This window comes from Lutra lutra, chromosome 2 (genome assembly GCF_902655055.1).
Source record: "Lutra lutra chromosome 2, mLutLut1.2, whole genome shotgun sequence".
In the NCBI taxonomy this organism is placed as follows: Eukaryota; Metazoa; Chordata; class Mammalia; order Carnivora; family Mustelidae; genus Lutra; species Lutra lutra.
Window position 1 is genome coordinate 111846416 of NC_062279.1, and position 20755 is coordinate 111867170.

General features: G+C 39.4%; 3 protein-coding genes across 15 annotated transcripts in view; 2 read left to right on the forward strand and 1 right to left on the reverse strand.

Annotated features, from left to right (window-relative positions):
• The window catches only part of AP1AR (adaptor related protein complex 1 associated regulatory protein), a 40710-nt gene extending 37065 nt beyond the window's left edge, over positions 1-3645 (forward strand). For all 4 annotated transcript variants that reach the window (XM_047718227.1, XM_047718228.1, XM_047718225.1 and 1 more), the window contains 2 exons: positions 41-166; positions 1745-3645. In XM_047718227.1, the coding sequence (XP_047574183.1) occupies positions 41-166; positions 1745-2010 (392 nt within the window). In that variant the 3' untranslated portion in view covers positions 2011-3645. The remainder of the gene's footprint in view (positions 1-40; positions 167-1744) is intronic.
• Positions 3646-3816: 171 nt separating this feature from the next.
• TIFA (TRAF interacting protein with forkhead associated domain) lies at positions 3817-14103 on the reverse strand. 4 transcript variants are annotated; one of them, XM_047718229.1, is made up of 3 exons: positions 13630-14103; positions 12999-13112; positions 3817-7026 (listed from the first exon to the last, which is right to left on the reverse strand). In XM_047718229.1, exons 2-3 carry the CDS (start codon positions 13041-13043, stop codon positions 6445-6447), a joined length of 627 nt encoding a protein of 208 aa, XP_047574185.1. In that variant the 5' UTR covers positions 13044-13112; positions 13630-14103; the 3' UTR covers positions 3817-6444. The 4 variants fall into 4 exon arrangements, with proteins under 4 accessions (XP_047574185.1, XP_047574186.1, XP_047574188.1 ...); XM_047718230.1 differs by having other exon boundaries at positions 12944-13112; positions 13630-14101; XM_047718232.1 differs by lacking the exon at positions 12999-13112 and having other exon boundaries at positions 13630-14101.
• A 740-nt stretch (positions 14104-14843) lies between these two features.
• ALPK1 (alpha kinase 1) overlaps positions 14844-20755 on the forward strand; it is a 122360-nt gene continuing 116448 nt past the window's right edge. For 5 of the 7 annotated variants that reach the window (XM_047718234.1, XM_047718240.1, XM_047718237.1 and 2 more), the window contains exon 1: positions 19147-19298. The gene's annotated coding sequence lies outside the window, so the exon portion shown is untranslated. Of the gene's footprint in view, positions 15191-19146; positions 19299-20755 lie in introns of those variants that run through there. The other 2 variants (XM_047718236.1, XM_047718235.1) reach the window with 2 other exon arrangements.

The window sequence follows — 20755 nt, forward strand, 5'->3', positions numbered from 1 at the left end:
TATAGTATAATGACCACATTATATTTGGTGTATATCCTAGGACTCTCATCAGATGCCACAGTTCTGACACCAAATACAGAAAGCAGTTGTGATTTAATGACCAAAACTAAATCAAGTGGAAATGATGACAGCACATCCCTCGATCTAGAGTGGGAAGATGAAGAAGGTATTTTATATTCACAGTTTTACCTTAAATTTTAATCCATGATAGCCTATAGAAATCTACTTGGTATTTTACTTTATATTGAAGGGAGTGCAAGGCCTTAAAAAATCGATATAAAAATTTCTTGGTCTCTTACCTTATTAGTGATTATCATTTGTTGATAAATGGTTTAGAAAATAGTATAATTCTTAGTGTTTGTTGAGCTTTTAAAAATAAATGTTAATTTTTCACTTTAATATTTCTGTAATCCACCCATTTTGTTACTCAGTAAGAATTACTGCCCCCTTGTGGTCAACCTAAAGCCAAAATTTTATTATCTTTTGGTTCATTATATATATATATTTTTTTATAACTTTAGCCATTTGTTAGGAGTTTTTTGTGTAGTACAACAGCTTTAACATGAACATAGGTTTTAATTTTAGCTGGTATGTTTTCCTAGCTGTAGTATTTTAGGTAGATTTCTTACTTTCTTTAAGCTGCAGTTTGTTCATCATAAAAAGGGAATAATCTTACTTTAAAGGATGATTATTCACCGTTATATATCCAGGGTCTAAAAATGCCTGGCACATAATAAGCAGTTAGTAAATATTGAACAAATAAACATATGAATGTTGTGAGGATGAAATGAAACTTATATAAAACACCAGTACAGATGTGACAGATAGCAAGGCCTCTAATGTGGGTTTTTTTTTAAGATTTTATTTATTTATTTGACAGAGAGAGAAAGAGAGAGGTATCACAAGTAGGCCGAGAGGCAGGTAGAGAGAGAGAGGGAGAAGCAGGCTCCCTGCTGAGCAGAGAGGCCGATGGGGGGCTTGATCCCAGGACCCTGAGATCATGACCTGAGTCAAAGGCAGAGGCTTAACCCACTGAGCCACCCAGGTGCCCCTCAAATGTGGATTTTTTTTTTTAAGGACATTTCACTGAATAAGGCTCAAGTTTTCATTTTCACTTTAAGAACTATGTAATCCATGAAAATGAAGAACCAATTACAGAATGTAGGACTTTAAGAAGAATAGTAAGCATGAAATATTTCATAGAATTTTGGGATGTAATACCTTAGTCCTCTAATTGAGCCATTTTTTTTTATCATAGAGAAACAGAGATATAGGAAGCTTGAATAACTTTACCAAAGATTGCATTAACTTAATTAAGTCTTCTTCTCAGCCAGTGTTAACACAATCCTGTACTTACGTTATTTCCTATCTGAATCCCAATCAGCAGACTTTAATAAAATATATTTTTATTGTAGCATCTTGTTCAGTTTGATCTAAAGCCTTTCAGATCTTTTAATTCCTGATTCTGTCATCCAGACTATCCGTATGCTAATTAGATTTGTAGATAACATGACTTTCAAGGTTATTCAAGTCATTAACACAGTTATTAAACTAGACTATGTAGAAGACAGAACCCACCAGAAACCTTCCCATAACATAAGGCCTCCATAGGACTGACTCTTTAAGTAAATTTACAAATCAAGTCTGATTATTAAACAAAAAGTACATTATTAAACCGTAATGTCTTTTAATATAGCCTTTAAAATTTTCACTGAGATTTCTAATAATTCCTTCCAAATAACAGGAATGAATCGCATGCTTCCAATGAGAGAACGTTCCAGAACAGAGGAAGACATTCTCCGAGCAGCACTTAAGTATAGCAGCAAGAAGACTGGAAGTAATCCTACATCAGCCTCTGATGATTCCAATGGCCTGGAGTGGGAGAATGACTTTGTTAGTGCTGAAATGGATGATAATGGCAATTCCGAGTATTCTGGATTTGTAAATCCTGTATTAGAACTGTCTGATTCTGGCATAAAGCAGTCTGATGCAGATCAACAGAAACGATAGGGTAAAATTGTATGACCCTGTTTATCAGTTGTGACCAAATGTTAAAAAACAACTAGAATGTATCAGTGGTTGTGCTGAGCCTTTTTGTAAGAGGGAGATAAGAAAACATGTTGTAAATGCTTATTAGAAAGGAATAGGAATGATAGGCTATATCTGAGTTGCTTCAGAATTAAGTGCAATTTCATCATCTGCCTTCTGCTTTTCAAAAACAGTGTAATGGTTCTGTCATGTTATCAGTTAAATTTATTTTAACTCTTCTTTATAGCATTTGTGTTTACTATTTGTAGATTTTCACTTTTTAAAATAGTTTTATTAGTTTTACTTTGAATGCTTCCTTAAGCCTATTTCAGTAGTTAACTGTGAAAATATTAAGGCATTTTGTGTTAATTCTCAGCAGATGTGAAGGGAGCATGAGGAGGGACTGCCAGATCAGATTTATAAGTGTTCCCTTTTCCAACATTATTTATTCCTGTGACTTATTTAACTTTTATTATCTAATAGTAAGCACAATTGAGTTGATGACCCTAAAGAAATGCTGAAATATCAGTTTTTTCCTACACTTAACTGCATTTCCTAGTATAATAATGTTGATTCAGTCTGAACAAAGGATATGAGATGTTCAAATAGGCTTTCAGAGTTCAGACACTTGAAGCTAGTATTCAAAAGTAATATTTAAGAAAATACATATATTTAGGTCTTCACTTCCTTTTACATGCTGCCACTATAAATGAATATTGACTTTAAGTTAATTGATATATTAAATTTCTAGGTGTCATTTTTTTAAATTCTGTATTTCCAATGAATGGTCTTAGAAAGATTTTACACAGAACATATTCTCTGTGCATGATTTATAAGAAAGGAAAACCTAAAAAGGCAATACGGGTATTTCAAAATAAAATCCTTTCTGGTGTGAAAGGATTCATTGATTTTATTAAGCTTTCCTTTGCCTTGTAATACAAGGTACTTTAATGGGATGGAACTAAGCATATCAGTATAAATAACTGCATTTGTGATATACAGTGAACTGTTCTTTTCCCTAAAGCTTGTGTCTCACTTTGAAAGGCCAAGGCTATAAAGCACTCCCTAATTGCTTGTCTTAATTTTGCTGAGGATTGAATATGATTTTAGTAAGCAAACTCTTTTCTGATTTTTCCTTGGTGTTTTTTTTTTCTTTTTTTCTTGCAGCGATGACAGTGCATGTTCTCAAAAATATAGGAAGGTCCAGATATAAATAGTAACTTAAAGTTCTTGCTGTACTTAAAAAAAAATCATGTGGCCCTTTCAATATTTGAACTGCTAGGCAATGATGCTAGGCAATTTCTTCTTCTTTTTATCTCATAGAAATAAATATGATGCTTTAAATATGTAAATATATTAGGTAATGCTATTATTTATGACTATCTTAACATAATTTAAGTTGTAGCTTTGTCACTGGAAATATTTTAAAGGTAATCTATATTCACATTGCCTGTGTTATGCTTTTTAAAGTTTGTATACATCAGATGTATATTTTTGGTTTGGCATAAGCTACTATTGTAATTTTTCTTGGCATTTTGTTCATAAAAAATTTTTTGAAGGAATGGTAACTTCTCAAGGATTGTGAATAAACACATTTTTACATTTAAAAATAATAAATTATTTGACCATTACTAGTTTTAGTCTAAAAACATACCATATTTATGTCTCCTTAGGTATAATTACTTTATTAAATCTGCTGTGAAGACAAAAAGGAGTGAGTTAGGAAAGCAGGATGGAACTAAATTTGAAAATGTTTGTGTTTTAACTGCTAAGAAAACATTAATTTTCTTGTTTTATGTATTTATAAAAAAGACTGGAAATAACATTTTTTTATTCAGCAGATATTTGAGAATCTACTGAGTCTGATAGCTTGTTAGGGACAGAGTAGTAAAAAGACTTACAGTGCCCAAGCTCTTGCCTACATTCTGATGAGAGAGACAAGACAATAACAAGGAAACATGTAAATAAGAAAACAACAGATCACAGTTAGAAAATATATGAGATGATAGGATGCAGGATAGCTGGGGACAAGAAAGTCTTCTCTGAGCTGATATTTGAGCTGAGACCTAACTGTTGAGCAGGAACCAGCCAAGTAAAAAGCCTGTCTATAAAAAGCATGTTTATAAAATTCCTGAGGTGTAGGAGAACGTTTGGTATGTTCTGAGAATGAAAAGATCACGGGGACTGAAGCATCATGAGGTAGAATGATATATGATATTAGAGGTGTATTTAAGGGCCAGATCATGTAAGGTTTTATAGACTATGGTTAAGAGTTAATTTTATTTGATGTATAAAGCCACTGACTTTCTGTAAGCCAGAGTGGACCGTGATCCAATTTGCATTTTTTAAAAATTCCTCTAGCTGCTGTGTAGAGAATGGGTTATAAGAGGACAAGAGTATATGTGTGATACTTGCCATGAGACATGATGTGACTTGGGTTAATAATCGTGATAGGAATGCAGAGCTGATAAACTTCAGAGGTAGAGTTAACAAGATTTTCTGATGGGCTAGATGGGGGGCAAAAGTAGAGCTGGAATCCAAGAGAATCCAAGAGAACTGTAGGATAATGCATCTAGCATGGTGCTCTGGCGACCTTGCTCACTGCACATCTGTATAGCAACACTCAACCACACTCCTACTGAAATCTTAACAAAGCCCTGTGATCCTCCCCAGAACATGGCAAGATAGGCAGTCTTCCAGGAGATGGGACAAAGCCATTTATCATCTGCTCCCCTATCTTGCAGAAGGCTGCCATGAGGCAATTTCTCATCTCACTCCCTGGTTCTAGTGAAGCAGAGATTTCCACCTCACTCCCTTTCACTACAGATGTAGGCTAATAGGCTGGAGTTTAGAGTTGGCTCTTCAGCAACAGAGCTGCCCTCCATTTAGGTGTCATTTGGCCTCCCTGATCCAATGTCCAAGGGATAGCCCTAGGGACCAGGGATGTGGAACACTGACTTCATGCTGACCTTGCTTTTGCAATCTGTGGAAGTAATTAAGTCTATTTGAGCTTATTGTCTCCCTGCTGGTTAAATCTGGAAATATGACAGCCAATCTAGCAGCTACAACTACACTTCACAATAACTTTGGTTTCCAACTTGACAAATGTAGTGGGAGGAACAGATTTAGGAAGGTGAAGGAAATTGAGTTCTGTTTTGGAAGTTAAATTTGAGGTGTTTATGAGGAATTTATATCAAGACATCAAGAAGGTGATGGGATGCATATGTCTGTAGTTCAGAGACCAGGTCAAGGTACACGTTTAGAAGTCATTAATAAGTAAATGGTATTTTAAGTCATTATGCCAGGTAGGATCACCCTGGTGCAGCATATTGGCAGAGCAGCCCAACTAAGTGTTGATATTTAGAGGTCGGGGGTAGCGAAACTGGCAAAAGCAGCAGATTTAAGATGGATGCAGGAAACCAAAGAATGTGTATCACAGGAACTACCGGTGGCCGTGTGCCACCACGTGGAGTGATGAGTGATGTATGGAGATTTGGAGCTAATACGCATTGAGGGGCGGAGCCAGAGCCATCTTAATCCCCAGTCACAGCCTCTGCCTGAGGCCTATGGCACTCCTTCCTTAGAGTAAGCAGTCTAAGAACAGTTCTTTCCCTTCTCCAGAATGAGTTTCAAAGAACATGGTTACAGAATTAAACTTGGACTTTATTATATGCATGAATGTTGTTAAAATTTCAAATTCATGGAATTTAAAAATGCATGGTACATAAAAGTCAATGTTTGGTAAGAAAACTGAAAAAGAATCCTCAACATAGCAATGGTTCATTAAAATGTCCAAAATACTGGTTTTAGATACTGAATATATACAAGGAAAACTCTATTTTTGGGAATGAACACTATTATTCTACAGAAAGGAAATCATAGAAAAGGTATTATTGCTCAGATAGGGCTTCCTATACTAAAACCACAATGATGCACTGACAGTTCTCCAAAACACATTACGCTAGTACCCTAGTACTGCAGGTACCAACAGGCTACACCACAAGTAACAACACGCCCACAGCCTTGACCTTGAAAAACAGCTACGTGTGAAATAATATGACCAAACCAAGAGACTGTTCCTTACAAAACAAAACATAGGACTAAAAGCAAGCATAAAAAGAAAATAATCCTACTGAGAACACTATCCCTTCATCAGCATGGATACTTCTTGTACATTAACCCTCACAGATGTACACTTAAATATGCTTAATAATTCTTAATAACACACAGTAATTCCAAAATACATCTAGGAATGTAACAAATGACTAAACTGATGACTAATACAATTTAAAAACTTCAAAATGATAATAAGAGTTGCCAAATTTGACAACAGATGACTTTAATAAACTGTGAAGTATCCATTAAATGTCTACAGATTTCTTCATCCTTCATGATTCTCCTCTCAGCCCTCCGTGTTCACAATTCATTTTCATCCATTTCTGTAGGAGAAGTGTTTTGGGTGGAGCAGGATGGGTAACCACCATACTCCGGTATGGGCTTCTGGAGCGGCCAGTTGTTTTCTTGCAAGAGTGATCTTGGAGACAAAATAAATTGAGTCTCAAAAAACTCTAACGACTCTCCATCTTCCTTCTCGATCAGGAACTGATACTCACCAAATCTGACCATGCACTTGTAAGGCAGGTCTATTTTATTTAGGTAGCACAGCTCCTTGTTGTCCACAAGCAGACTGGTCTTCTTACTCATGTTTTTAATTTCAAAAGAGAGAACTGAACTATCAAACTTTTTAAACAGCTGCAGAGAAAACTGAACTCGGGAAACCTGTTTGTCCTGAAAGGTATAATGACAGATGTTGGAATTTCGGCCAAATTTCACCACCTCGCTGGAAGGAAGTTTTTCTCGGTTACAAAACCTTATTGATTGGAATACACCACTTTGCTGCTGGCCAGGATGGTAAACAGTTATCTGGAGACAAGTCACTGTCTCTTCCGTATCAGCATCTTCGAAACTGGACATGATGCGTCTTGGAATATGACTTGCCTGCAAGAATCAAACCAGCATGTTAGTACACTCCCATTTTTTAGGCACTGAAATCTTTAATTCTAATATTTTGATGAAAATCTGATAGGGATTTATTTAGACTTTAGGAAAATAATACATAGACTATGGTGAGTGCTGTGAAGTGTGTAAACCTGGCGATTCACAGACCTGTACCCCTGGGGCTAATAAGACATTATATGTTTATAAAAAAATTAAAAAAAAATAAACAATGCTAAAAAGAAAAGATAATACATAGAATACTCAATTAATTAGCACATATGTGAAATTTTATACCAAGTCCCATGAGATCTGGTGTATTACTTTTTCTTTTTTTCTTTTTTAAGATTTATTTATTTGAGAGAGAGAGAGACAGAATGAGAGTGAGAGAGAGAGAGCATGAGAAGGGGAAGGGTCAGAGGGAGAAGCAGACTCCCTGCCGAGCAGGGATCCTGATGTGGGAATTGATCCCAGGACTCCAGGATCATGACCTGAGCCGAAGGCAGTCACTTAACCAACTGAGCCACCCAGGCGCCCCTATTACTTTTTCTATCTCTTTTTCCACTTCTAGTTTGACAACAGACCATACACACAATCTAGACAATAACAAGAAACACTTGTTAATAATAAAGTGATTTGATAGGGGCATAAAGAAACTTCAGTTCCATTCTCATTTAAATATAGTGACTTGGCCCATAGAAAATATGACAGCTATATTTTAAAAATCAGGAATAAATAATCCCTTTGGTTTGAACGCCCTCAGAGGATATACACATGAAGAAAACCTACAGTTTATTAATTAAATTGGAATTAGATGTTATGAATTATAAAACCTGATTAAAGAAATTTAAAAATTATAAACAATTTCAACATTTGTTATTTACATACTCATATTTCTAGTAGGTAAAGGGTTAAATATAATAAATACTTAGCTAAGATAGGGAAGCAAGCTAAGTGTCCACTGATAGATGAACAGGTAAAAAAGATGTACACACACACACACACACACACACACACACACACAGCCATATTATGCAGCCATAAAAGGAGATGAGATTGTGCCATTTGCAATAACTAGGATGAACCTAGAAGACATTATCCTAAATTAAATTAAGTCAGACTGAGAAAGACAAATACCATATGATTATACTCATACGTGGAATCTAAAAACAAATGAATAGACAAATAAAAAACACAATATGACCTGCAAATACAGAGAAACAAACTGATAGTTGCCAGAGGGGAGGGAAGTTGTTAGGCAAAATGAGTGAAGGGGAGTGGGAGATACAGGCTTCCAGTTACAAAATGAGTAAATTACAGAAATAAAAGGCACAGCATAAGGAATACAGTCAATGTTACTGTAATAGTAGTGTATTGTGACAGATGGTAGCTACACTTGCAGTGAGCAAAAGTATAAAAAAGTTCAATCACTATGTTGTACACCTGAAACTAATATATCATTGTATATTAACTATACTAAAAAAAAGTACTTAAGTGCTTTATAAGTTTTATATTGTAAAATTAGACATTACATAAGTTAGTTCTAAATACCATAGTCTGTACTCCTACTGGAATTTATTTATTTTTATCAATTGTTCCCTAATGACTGAACAAACTGTCATTAGTCACATGCTAACTACTATTAAGAGCTAAATCCCTCTAGAGCTCTTGGCCCTGTGGTGCCCTCCATCTACACTTGCCTACATGCACCTTTGATAATCAGTGGAGTAAAGCAGTATAACAGGACCGGAGAATTAATTACCAAACTCTTGGAGAGATTATTCTGACACAGATCTGCCATTTTAAAACTAATTTATTTTAAAAGAATTAAATGCACACAATTTAAAAACTGATATGGTAAAAAAAAAAAAATTTTTTTTAAAGAGTATCTTCCCTCCACCCTAATCCTTCTAGAGTCAATCACCATAAAAGTTGCTCTTATCCTTACAGAAATTATCTTTATACAATAAACATAACTATGTGTGTGCTCCTACACACATACACACATAGTTCTATGTAGAACATAGAACTTACATTCTACACATACAGAAAATTTTTTCTGACACAAACAGGAACAAAGTGTATTTAGTTCTAGACCTTGCATTCTTTTTTTTTTAAAAGATTTTATTTATTTATTTGACAGACAAGTAGGCAGAGAGGCAGACAGAGACAGAGAGAGGAGGAAGCAGGCTCCCCGCTGAGCAGAGAGCCCAATGCGGGGCTCGATTCCAGGACCCTGGGATCATGACCTGAGCCGAAGGCAGAGGCTTTAACCCACTGAGCCACCCAGGCACCCCTAGACCTTGCATTCTTAAATTAATAATACAAATGGGTGATTTGTTTCCATATCCACACATATACATATACCTTATATTTGAAGGCTACGGAGAATTCCTTTAATCCAGCATGGTGATAAATTACATCAACAGAGTGATGCTGACTGTTCCCTGCATTCCTTAAAAACTGTTTAGGGTTTGGAAATCAATGATCTTAACTGAAGTTGATTTGTGGTTTTGTTTGCCATCTATATTAGATGTTGGTATCAGAATTATTATGCTGCTTAAAAAAATAAAACCAAAATGCTTTCCTTTTCTTTCTACACTTGCTGCTATTTATTTCTAAAATACAATCTTTCCTCTTGTTTTGCAGCTATGGCGCTATTTTTTTTCTATTATTAAATTCTTTATTTAAATTCAATTTAGTTAACATATACTGTATTATTAGTTTCAGGGAGAAAATTTAGTGATTCATCCTTTGTATATAACACCCAGTGCTCATTTATGTCAAGTGCCCTCCTTAATGCCTATCACCCAATTATCTTCCCTCCACCCACCTCCCCTCCAGCAACCCTCAGGTGCTCAGAGTTCAGCGTCTCTTATGCTTTGCCTCCCTATTTTCGTCTTATTTTCCTTCCCTTCCCCTATGTTCATTTGTTTTGTTTCTTAAATTCCACATATGAGTGAGTGCTAAAAATCAAACTCTCAATTTATTCAATTTTCAACAAATGATAGAACAAAGCAAAATTTCTTTAAAAAAAAAGATTTTATTTATTTGACAGAGATCACAAGTAGGCAGAGAGGCAGGCAGAGAGAGAGAGAGAGGGAAGCAGGCTCCCTGCTGAGCAGAGAGCCCAACGCGGGGCTCGATCCCAGGACCCTGAGCCTAAGGCAGAGGCTTTAACCCACTGAGCCACTCAGGTGCCCCCAAAATTTCTTTTTTATGGATTCGGAAATATATTTTTAATTTTAAATTTACTTGTCATACATTGTTTTTGGACATTATTACATCATATCATACTACCCAAGCAAACAGGACATGCCCAGCTTGTGAGAGGAACCCTCAAAATCATGGACCAAGGATAGTAAAAATTACTATGAAACCAATGCAGCAAGAATTAACACACAATAGGTAGAACTGTGATTTGAAGTTGACTTTAATTTTGATAATAAAGTCTCATTATTCAAGAAGCTGACAGCATTAAAGAGAATAATTATAACAAATCCTCAGATGATACAATTAGTGGTTGACAAGAAAAAAATTAGCTGTTAACAAGTAAAGAACCTAAAAAGGAGGGGCAAGAATCTGTCAGTGATCTCGGCCTTGTCTAGGACACACCACCACCATTCTGGTTTGTTCTTGGGACTTCGGATAATAACAGTTCCAAAGGGAGAACTGGATTAAAAACCACTGTGTATTCTGGGTACAATCTTTTGGTAACACCCAAATTTTGTTTTGTGTTCTTCCTATAACGAATTAGCTTAGAATTCATGCTTTTGAGCAAATCTACCAAGAAAAGTTTGCCCCATACAAGCTCTTATGCCTAGTTCTCAGGGTAGATATATTATTCACTGCAAGGGGGGAAATTGGCATTCTGGTTTGGCTACTAGTTTCTTGGTGTGCATCGATTCTTAGGGTTTGACAAATTTTGGGATCACAATGTGACTCTCCAAAAATACTGAGGTAGACAGTACTACTGTCTGCCTATTTGCTGCCCCTCCCTACCAGGCCTTGCCCCTTCAGAGAGATGATACTTCCCACTGCAGTGACAATGAAACATGAATGGAAGTGACATAGAAGCTTCTTTGCAAGCAGAAGCTTTAAAAGCCACTGTGTAGTTCCACCAATACTCTTGGCCTCTGCCACCTCGGACGTCCCAAGATCCTGGCTGGGATCATGACCTGAACCAAAGGCAGATGCTTAACTGACTGAGCGACCCAGGTGCCGTAGTAGATCTTTAAAAAAAAAAAATTACTAATGTGCAAATGCTCAAAAGCAGCTTTTTGAAATGCCTGGCATAAGTTGTCAAAGATAGAAAAACAATGAGCTTAAATAGACAAAAAAGTGGTTACCTCTGGAGGGAACCTAGGGTCAGAGGTGGAAAGGAGACTTTTCATTGCACATTCTATACCTTTGAAATTGTTTACCATGCGTACTTAATGTCTAATCAAACATTTAACAAATATTTTCTTTACAAAATTACAAACCATCTGATTCTTATGGAATTAGATGGAAGTGGAGATTAGCTAAGTATTAAAGGGGCTAACTGTGATGATAACTGACATTAAAAAATTATAAAACAGGGGGCGCCTGGGTGGCTCAGTGGGTTACAGCCGCTGCCTTTGGCTCAGGTCATGATCTCAGGGTCCTGGGATCGAGTCCTGCATCGGGCTCTCTGCTCAGCAGGGAGCCTGCTTCCCTCTCTCTCTCTCTCTCTCTCTGCTTGCCTCTCTGCCTGCCTCTCTGCCTACTTGTGATCTCTTTCTGTCAAATAAATAAATAAATAAATCTTTAAAAAAAATTATAAAACATGGTTTGCCTGGTTGGCTCAGTCAGTAGAGCAGGCAACCCCTGATCTCAGGGTCATGAGTTCTCACTCCACGATGGGTATAGAGCTTAAAGAAAAAGTTCCGAAACACTGTGGTGATACATAGTAACATCTATATTCACAAATGAACCACAATAAATAGATAAATATATAGAAATGAAAATGAGCAAATGAGCCCCGCTATCAAGAACTTTATCACAGAAAGCATAATACATAAGGTGAGGGCCCCATTCTTGAGTGTCAGAAGAGTAAACCTCTCCTTTGCTGGACAGGAAGAAGTAAGTACATACTTACCTGGGAGTCTTTGAGCTGTCAAGAGAAGGGTTAGACTCTGAGGTTGCCTTCTGACTCCTCTCAAAGGAAATAAAAATAGATATGTATAGAGGTGTTATGAGCAAAAATATAGTCTCTAGGGGCCTGCTCACACTCCCACATCCCCACCCCTGCCTCTCTCTCTCTCTCTCTCACACACACACACACACACACCCCAGCTATCCCTCCCAAAGTTGGGCAAAGCCAGTAAAGAGACATACTACCTGACCTTGCAAAAAGGCTGTTTGGACCTCAACTGTCATGAACAAAAAGAAATTTCTGCTCAAAGGAGGAACCACGTGTCGAAGCAGTTTAACAGAAAGTTTGGTGCCCCTGGGTGGTCATGCATGCCAAGAGGATTCTCATGCTTTAAGTTTGTTTTTTAAGGTAAGCTGTAGTGAAATAATGGAGTTTGTTCTGGGCCATGTGTTAATAAGCAAGGTATTCTAACAGTTTTATTTTCATCCCTCCTCAGCTCCCACCCTATGGATAATCTCAAGAGAAAGTATGTCATTGGTCGTTGCAAGTAGCCTTTTTTAAAGGCCCTCTCCCTGACCAACACCCAACACTGAGCTAACAAGAGGGAAGAGAAACCCGAAGCACAGTCAAAGGCAGGTTTATTCCCGCGACTAACCTTCCTCGCCGGTCCTCACCCCCAGTGTGTCTTCGAAGACATCTGTGAACTCTACTACCGTTTAGCAGAATCAATTCTTAAAGAATAGGTTTCTCAAAAGGAGTGGTGAAAACCCAAAAAAGCAAGAGGAAAACCTTAAGAGAGCTCACTTTTGCTTCTGAGACAGGGTCCTCCTTCTCCCACTCGACCTGATTAACCTGTTACCCTAATCAGATCTGCAGAGTCCAGCTTCTTGGCGGCTGTGGACATCCGCTACGGGGTACAGCGTGGGTTCTGGCTTCCGGAGGCTTTGCGAAATTCCTCCTTTCAAGCTGAAAACTGGGGAAAGTCCCAGAAAACAGGAGATCACTGTATTTTCCTAATGAACCACTGGGGCAAGAAGGGCAGGTCCAGAAGAACCCTCGGCAGAGAACCGGAGTTCCCGGGAACCCGAAGCCCCGCGGAAAAGTCCCCTGGGGGACGCCGAGGGGTCCACGCACAATTGCTCTGTGAGCTCCGCTTGATAAATGGAATTCTTTGTTCTCTGATTAGGAAAACAAACAGAACTCTTGCAAAGCACACGGAAAATTATAAAGAAAACGCATCCCATTTCTGGTATTTCCTTTCAGTAGCCCCCCCCCCCCCCCCGCATTTATAAATACTCCTAAATTTTATAAAGCTGGAGCCGTGCCGCATCGAATTGTTCGAGCGCGCCGGGCGCTGAGCCCGCAGGAACAGTGGGTCTGACTTCCCACCGAGCCCCGCGAAAGACTCCGGGACAAAGCTTCCCTCTCGGGGCGATGAACAGACAAGACACCCTCCCCACTTCACCCCCAGCCCGCAGCCCGCCAAGTACCTTGGGGCCCGGGAGTCGGTGAACTAACTCCCCAGAGCGGCTTCGCTTTCGGGGTTCCGCGCGACACTAATGGAGGCCACCCCGCGGAGGCCGGAGTCGGGAGACGGTCCCCGCCTACCGCCCCGAGCCCTCAGCCACACTAGAAAGCGCCAGCCGGCCGCGCCGCAGCTCCTGGGGCAGGGACAGGGCGGGAGGGAGCCGAGGGGGCGGGGCCGAGCTGGGGAACCGAGGGGCGCAGACGCGCGCGAAGCCCGGGAGCGGGCGGCTGCGGGCCACGGGTCCTCCCGCGCGCGCCACCCTCCTCCCGCTCCCGGCTGACTGCGCCCCCTAGCCGGCCCCGAAGCCTTCATAAAGCCGGGACGCAAGCCCCGCGCCCGCACCCTCCCTCCTCCGCCAGGTGCCTGTGGCTGCAGATGCCGGATCCACGCGAAGCCCAGACCCCCGACCACCTTGCTACGCTTCCAGGCCAGGTCTGAGGCGCAGTAAACTGGTGGGGACCTCACCGCCCCAAACAAGAGGCCCCTTCGAAGAGGATGTGGCTAGTGAGCTAGATTTTTGAAAACGGAACAGAACCACTTCAAAGTTGAGGACCCCTCACCGCTCCCGCCCTTCCGCCTCCCCACTTCCAGTGTAGGCCTGGGACCGGCTAGGGGCAGGCGGGGAGTTGAACTTACTTCCTAAATTAGCCAGGTGCACGGCTTGTATTATCTCATTTAATCCTGACAGTAGGGAGGGTAGGTCCCCCTTACAGGTGACTGAACTGTGGCCTTGAGAGTGGCTAAGTGTCCTGTTGAGCAAGAGCAGAGACAGGATTTGAACGCGCCCCAGAGCTCCAAATGAGTCCGTGGCTACCCATGATGCCCTCACCTTGCCCCAGACCACTCCAGGGGCTTCCTCTCCCGCCCCAGCCACCGGACAGTACCCTCACCCAACATCCAGGCTCTGCGGTTCCACAGGTACAGGCTGGTACAAGGTACATTGAGAAACACTTAACGTCCCAGGAGTCCTTTATAGCCTCCAGTGAAATAGGTAATAGTATTTTTCCTGTCTCAGGGGGAAGGTTTGAAATGAACTAAAAGTGAAGAAAACCTCAAGACAGTACATGTCAAGAGCAGGATAGGAGTGAAACTCAGTAAGGAGTAGAACACCGAGAAGACAGGAGGAAGGACGTGACTGACATGGAAAGGGCCCACTTAACGTCAGAGCGTGGGACTCTACCCGCCAATCCTGGTAGGTGTCAGATGGAAGCCGTTTATCTGTCTGGATTCTAGCCCTACCTTGCAGAACAGTTGCTCTTTGCAGGTCAGTTTCCTTGACAATAAAATGACATTAATACTTGCTGCTTCCCCATCTGATAAAGAGATTCTGTGGGGTTAAATTTTGACCTCTCAGTTAGATGTGATCAGGAAGGGTAAGCCTGGGGAAGGAGGAGTACAATTACATATGAGGCTGACTTCCTGTAAGGCTGCAATTTTGTTTGTTAATCATCAGCATTTATTATCTCTTCTCTGGAGTGGGGATAGCCACAGTATCTTCTGGAGAACATTAGAGCATGTAGAAGGTAAGATATGTAACTTGTCAATGCCGATAAACCTATACAATAAAATAATATTATCAGAACTGGAGTTTCTGATCTCCAGCCTTTAAAATTAAGTAAGACTTGGAAATGCTTTAAAAGCTATAAAGGACTGGTGTAGTAGATGTTATTAATAATATTAATGAAGAAAATGAAATGAAACAATTGCCAAAATTTAAGATGAAGATCATTTCATTTTTCTAGTAAGTAAGTATTCCTAGGCTACGGATTTAGGAAGAGATTAAAAGGAACCCTTCAGAGAAGTGGATACCCCAAAAGTCAGGCTAGGATTGTTTATCAAGGCAAAACAGAGGAAAACAGTAGGCAGGTATTTTGTTGATACAAAAAAAGAGGTATTTACTATTTGAAATATCAGTGATGACTCATTTAGTGTAAAAATAACATAAAATGCCCACAATCTAGTATATTTTTCCATGGAAAGATTCCATGGAAAGATATTTTTCCATGGAAAGATTCTTAAGAGTAGTTTTTGGATATTTTCAGTAGCCCATAATTAAGCAGATATACCTGAAAGCCTATTGTATTTCACTTAAGATCAAAAACAGAGGAAGCTAATTTGTGATAATACAATCACACCTTATAGGAAAAAAAAAAAAAGAAAAACATTGCTTGTTTGTGTTGCTTGCTAGTAATTGGGTTATATGAAACCCAACTTCTGTTCAATGCACTCTATGCCCATTGGATACACATTCATCCAAGCCTCCACTGCCCAGCTCAGATGCTCAGATTTGGGGTAACTCAGCTCAGGAGTGCCTCATTTCATGGCTGATGTTTTCTACCAACTGGTGAAAATACTCAAAATTACTTGAAATTTCTCATTTAACTCTTTTTCCATTATTCTCTAAATGGGAGACAAGTGGAAGCCCGAAGTGTTGGGATTGGGACAAAGGAAAGCTAGTGTGGACTTCTCTTCCTCCTCCCTATTGCTGGAGTCACGTTAACCCAAACAATTTAGATCTATGTGGAAAGATCTGCCAAATGCACTACTAAAGAAAAAAGCCAAAGTGCTGAACAAAGATGCTGCCATTTGTAGAAAGAACAACAAACCAAAAAAAAACCTGTCTGTAAATGAATGAACTATCGGCGAAGAAATCCAAGGAACAGAATAATTAATCTGAGAAGAAGAATTTGGGGGAAAGAATGCAGAAGATCTATGTGGGGAGATATTTTTCATTATGTACTTCTTCATGCTGTTCAGAATTTTTCTTATTTGCATGCATTGTGGTTACACACTCAAAAAAAAATCAGCTTTTAAAAGAAGAACCAAGTAAGAGGAATCTCCCAGGAGACAGGTTTCAATGCTCTAATGCCTCAGTATTTCTCATAAGATAGAAGACTACAATAGAATTCAGGTTCTCAAGAGAGTGGTCAGATGGTGAGATGAAAATTAAAGCCTGTAAAGGCAGGGTACCGGAAGGTGAAGGAGGAGGAGTCAGCCTGTTTGGGGCCATCTGTTCTGCTCCTCCCTGGAGGTAGTTGTGGGAAAGTTCTGTGGTAAGATAGCCCCCAACATACCCACCCACTGGTGTACGTAATTTATATAACCTCCTGCCCTTGAGTGTGAACAGAACCTGTGACTATAGTGGGATATCACTCCTACGACTAGGTTTCTAATCATTTGTCTTTGAGATAATCCAAAGGGAAATTATCTAGCTGGGCTGGACCTAATCACATAAATCCTTAAAAGGGACTGAGCCCTCCAGGAAGGCAGAGACATATGCCCATGTTAGCCAGGAACTGCCTATGGAGACCACGTGGCAAGGAACTATTGGTGGTACCTAAGAGGTAAGAGCGGTCCCTGGACAACAGCTCGCAAGAAAATGAGGACCTCAGTCCTGAAACTAGAATTCTGCCAACAATCGGAATGAGCCTAGAAGGAGATCCAAGCCTTAGATTAGGATTGCAGCGTTCTCAACTATAATGTGCCCAGACTTCTGACTGCTGGGAACAGAAATAACAGATGGGTGCTGAGGTTTTTTACTTGTTTTCCTATATCATAGAACCTTTATTGTTTTTTCTTCTAAATTTTTAAATATTACATAACATCCATCTTTTAGTTATGATACCAGTTACTGACATCTAAAATGTATCTTCGTGGAGCCCCTGGGTGGCTCAGTTGGTTGGGCACCCATTCTTGATTTTGGCTTAGGTCTTGGTCTCAGGGTAGTGAGATCGATCAGTGAATCAGGCTCCTTGGTGAGCAGGGTATCTCTTCATCCCTCTTCCTCCCCCTGCTTGTGTGCATGTGTATGTGCATGTCCTCTCTCTCTCTCTCTCTAAAATAAATAAATAAATCTTTTTAAAAAAAAAATAAAATAAAACATATCTTCATTTACAAATATTTTATGTTTTGTCTATGGAACAGATTATTTAATGGGTGCTGCTTTATGCTGCTAAATTTGTGGTAATTTTTTAATGTAACAATAGAACAGTCTACTAATAGAGTTTTTTTGTTAGAGGATCTCAGTGGATTATGAGAATCCCCAGTAGATCCAGTCCTAATAACCCATTATGAGATCTAGAGGCTTTGTAAGCAGGGAAAAAAGGGTCAGTTTTGGGGGGGTGCACAATATCTACCTATCACATGTCCTCCAAACCAAATAACTTAATCTTTCCCTTGTTGAATCTAAACTTTGTCATATAGCACTCCTCACTGGTATAATTTTTAGGAAAAAACTAAAACAAAACCCAAAAACCTCACATCTCCTTTAATATTATACTTACATATTTACATTACATTTGTTAGTGCTTCTTATTAATTTTTAAAATCTAAGGAATCACTAGCATTCTAGCAAATAACATTTTATACTACTGAGAGATCAGAAGCTATACATTAAATAATGTATAACACAATACTTTTATTTTCTCATTTTAAAAAAAATATTTTATTTATTTGACAGAGATCACAAGTAGACAGAAAGGCAGGCAGAGAAAGAGAGGGGGAAGCATGCTTCCCGCTGAGCAGAAAGCCCGATTCGGGGCTTGATCCTAGGACCCTGGGATCATGACCTGAGCTGAAGGCAGAGGCTTAACCCTCTGAGCCACCCAGGAGCCCCTTATTTTCTCATTTAAAAAAAGAAAACATTGCCTTAGAGAAATGCCATACCTGGAATAAGTTCTCCATCTGGCCTCCATCTCTAGTTTTCTGTTTATGTTTACCATAATTGTGCGGCCAACTAAGTGCATAATTCAGGGGAAAAAGTTCCAGAGTTAACATTCTGGCCATTAACACCATAGAAATATCACTATTCCTTGCTGTTTGGTGGCCCTCAAGTTTATTATATATTGAATTATAGGATATAATAAAAGGGTAAAGTTAGTCTTCAGATCATCTTGCTCCAATCCAGAAGTAACTTCAGAAGTGTAACCCCTTCTGAACATGGGCTCCATGTGCACACTTTATGTAACCTAGGATGGAAAGACTTACCTAATCCAAGATGGAAAGACTCTCTATCTACGCTACTTAGTTATCTTCTTAGGATTTAAAAATATTCCTCCTGTTTTCTGCCACCACTTTACTGAATTTGTACTTGTTAAAGCAATCTTTGACCTACTTGCCAAGCCAGTGGACACTTCGTGTCCTCATCCTTTGTCACTTCTGGGCACCTTTTAGTACTGTTGACCACCCCCACTTTGAAATGGAGTCCTAACATGAGTTTGTTTTTTGATAATAGATGAAAAACAATGTCATGTTCATTGTTTCTTACTGACCTTCTTTTTCCTTGGCCCTCAGGCAACGGACTCCATCCTGACTTCATTCAAATAAGGAGTTTCCTTGCACTTTGTTTAAAAGAGGAAACTTCTCTGTAGTAATACAACTCCCAGAATACCTCTCACCAAAGCCATCCCTAAAGGGGTGTGTCTTACGGTGCAAAACTGCTGGAAGTCCGAGTTGAATTACACAATCAGATTCTGGGACAGTGACAGACTGTTTTCTTTCAAATTCCTACTTCCTGAAACCGAGGCTGTTTATGAGAAACAGTGTATTTCAGGGAGATTCCACTAAAATTAACCTTTTTCAGAGTCAGATTTGCTGGTCTTAAAAGTGTTTATCTTCTTCTTCGAGACAAAGGTGAGTATCAGCCTTTAAATGACAAAACACAGTAGATGTGGATACAAAAGATGGCATAATGTATAAGAAAGTATTTTTTCTGAACTGTGACCTTGTTTCTACTTCCTGATCTTGTCTACATTTAATAACTTTAAAACTCTAAGAATACTTGCACTTCCAAAAAACGCCACAGAAAGAGGGTGAGGGTTGGGAAGGGGAAGGAGCAACAAACTCCGGTTACTGGAGAAAGAAAAAAGGAACCTGTTTTTTAGAAGGTTTTTTGTTTTGTTTTGCTTTGTTTTTTATAGAAGGTTTTAGTAACAAAGTCCCTATGTCAGGTAGCTTGCTATTGAACATCTGGCTTTGTCACTGAATTGAGGTGTTTGATTAAAGTGTTAAAAGAGATGGGATTGGGACGCCTGGGTAGCTCAGTCGGTTAAGCGGCTGCCTTTGGCTCAGGTCATGATCCCAGGGTCCTGGGGTCAAGCCCCACATTGGGCTTCCCTATTCAGCGGGGAGCCTGCTTCTGCCTCTGCCTGCCTCTCCCTCTGCTTACTCTCGTCCTTTCTCTCTCTGTCGAATAAGTAAATAAAACCTTAAAAAAAAGAGAGAGAGAGAGAGAGGTGGGATTACTTACATGAAAAATTAACCCCAGGACTTTTGCCTGGAGTACGTAGGTAATCATAACAGAAACTATCACTTGTACGATGACCTCAGTGATTTTGCCAGGAAACAGATAAGAGTGGAGAATTACTCTTTTTGTTTGGGAAGAACTGACGGGAATTCTGGGTGTGGTGAAGCATTATATAGACAGAAAGCAGTTAGAAAAATTAAATTACTTCATGCTTTATGCAAAGGAGTCTTTTCATTAACAAATTTTATCATTTGGAATTAGGGCTCTAAGACTCATTTGGAAAGCCACAAATTATGAGCTTTAGAATAGGTTGGGACTTGCAGGTGGGCAGAAAGGAGGGGATTTGTGTGACAACATAATGGCACCACTGTAATATTTGCTTCTAGCTCCCTCTGCCTTTTCTTTTCTTTTTACTTAGTGCAGCTAGTGCTTTTATGAGAAGCAATCTCTGCTTTTGGCTGATACTTCATTGTTAAGAACCTTTTAAATTCCTTACACATAATCACTGCTGCTGTTCAAGTCTACACATGATACTTCAGCATAGTCTCCACGCTCCTTTGTTTCTCCTGTTTCCTCCTTTGCCTCGAATACATTTTTAGTATTGAACTATATAGAGCATTTGTAATTGTACTACGGGAGCTGTGCACCCCTATCTCCATGGGGTGTCAGCAGATTACATGTGTGGTGAACACAATTTTGGGTAGGGCTGGGTGTAGTTTCACTTACCACCTGAGAGACACACCAGGCTTAACCAAATGCCAAGTCAAGTCTTTATATCCAGTGACCAAAATCATTTACTTCTCTCTTTCCACCTTCCCCTCCCAAACTCTGTCAACTTGCAGCC

What these genes read in the sequence shown, in the direction of transcription:
- TIFA (XM_047718229.1), bottom strand. Translation starts at nt 13,043, where the DNA reads ATGTCCACAGCCGCCAAGAAGCTGGACTCTGCAGATCTGATTAGG. An exon ending in ACTCTGCAGATCTGATTAGG is followed by an intron (nt 7,027 to 12,998) that starts GTAACAGGTTAA and finishes TGATTCTTGCAG; the next exon opens with GCAAGTCATATTCCAAGACG.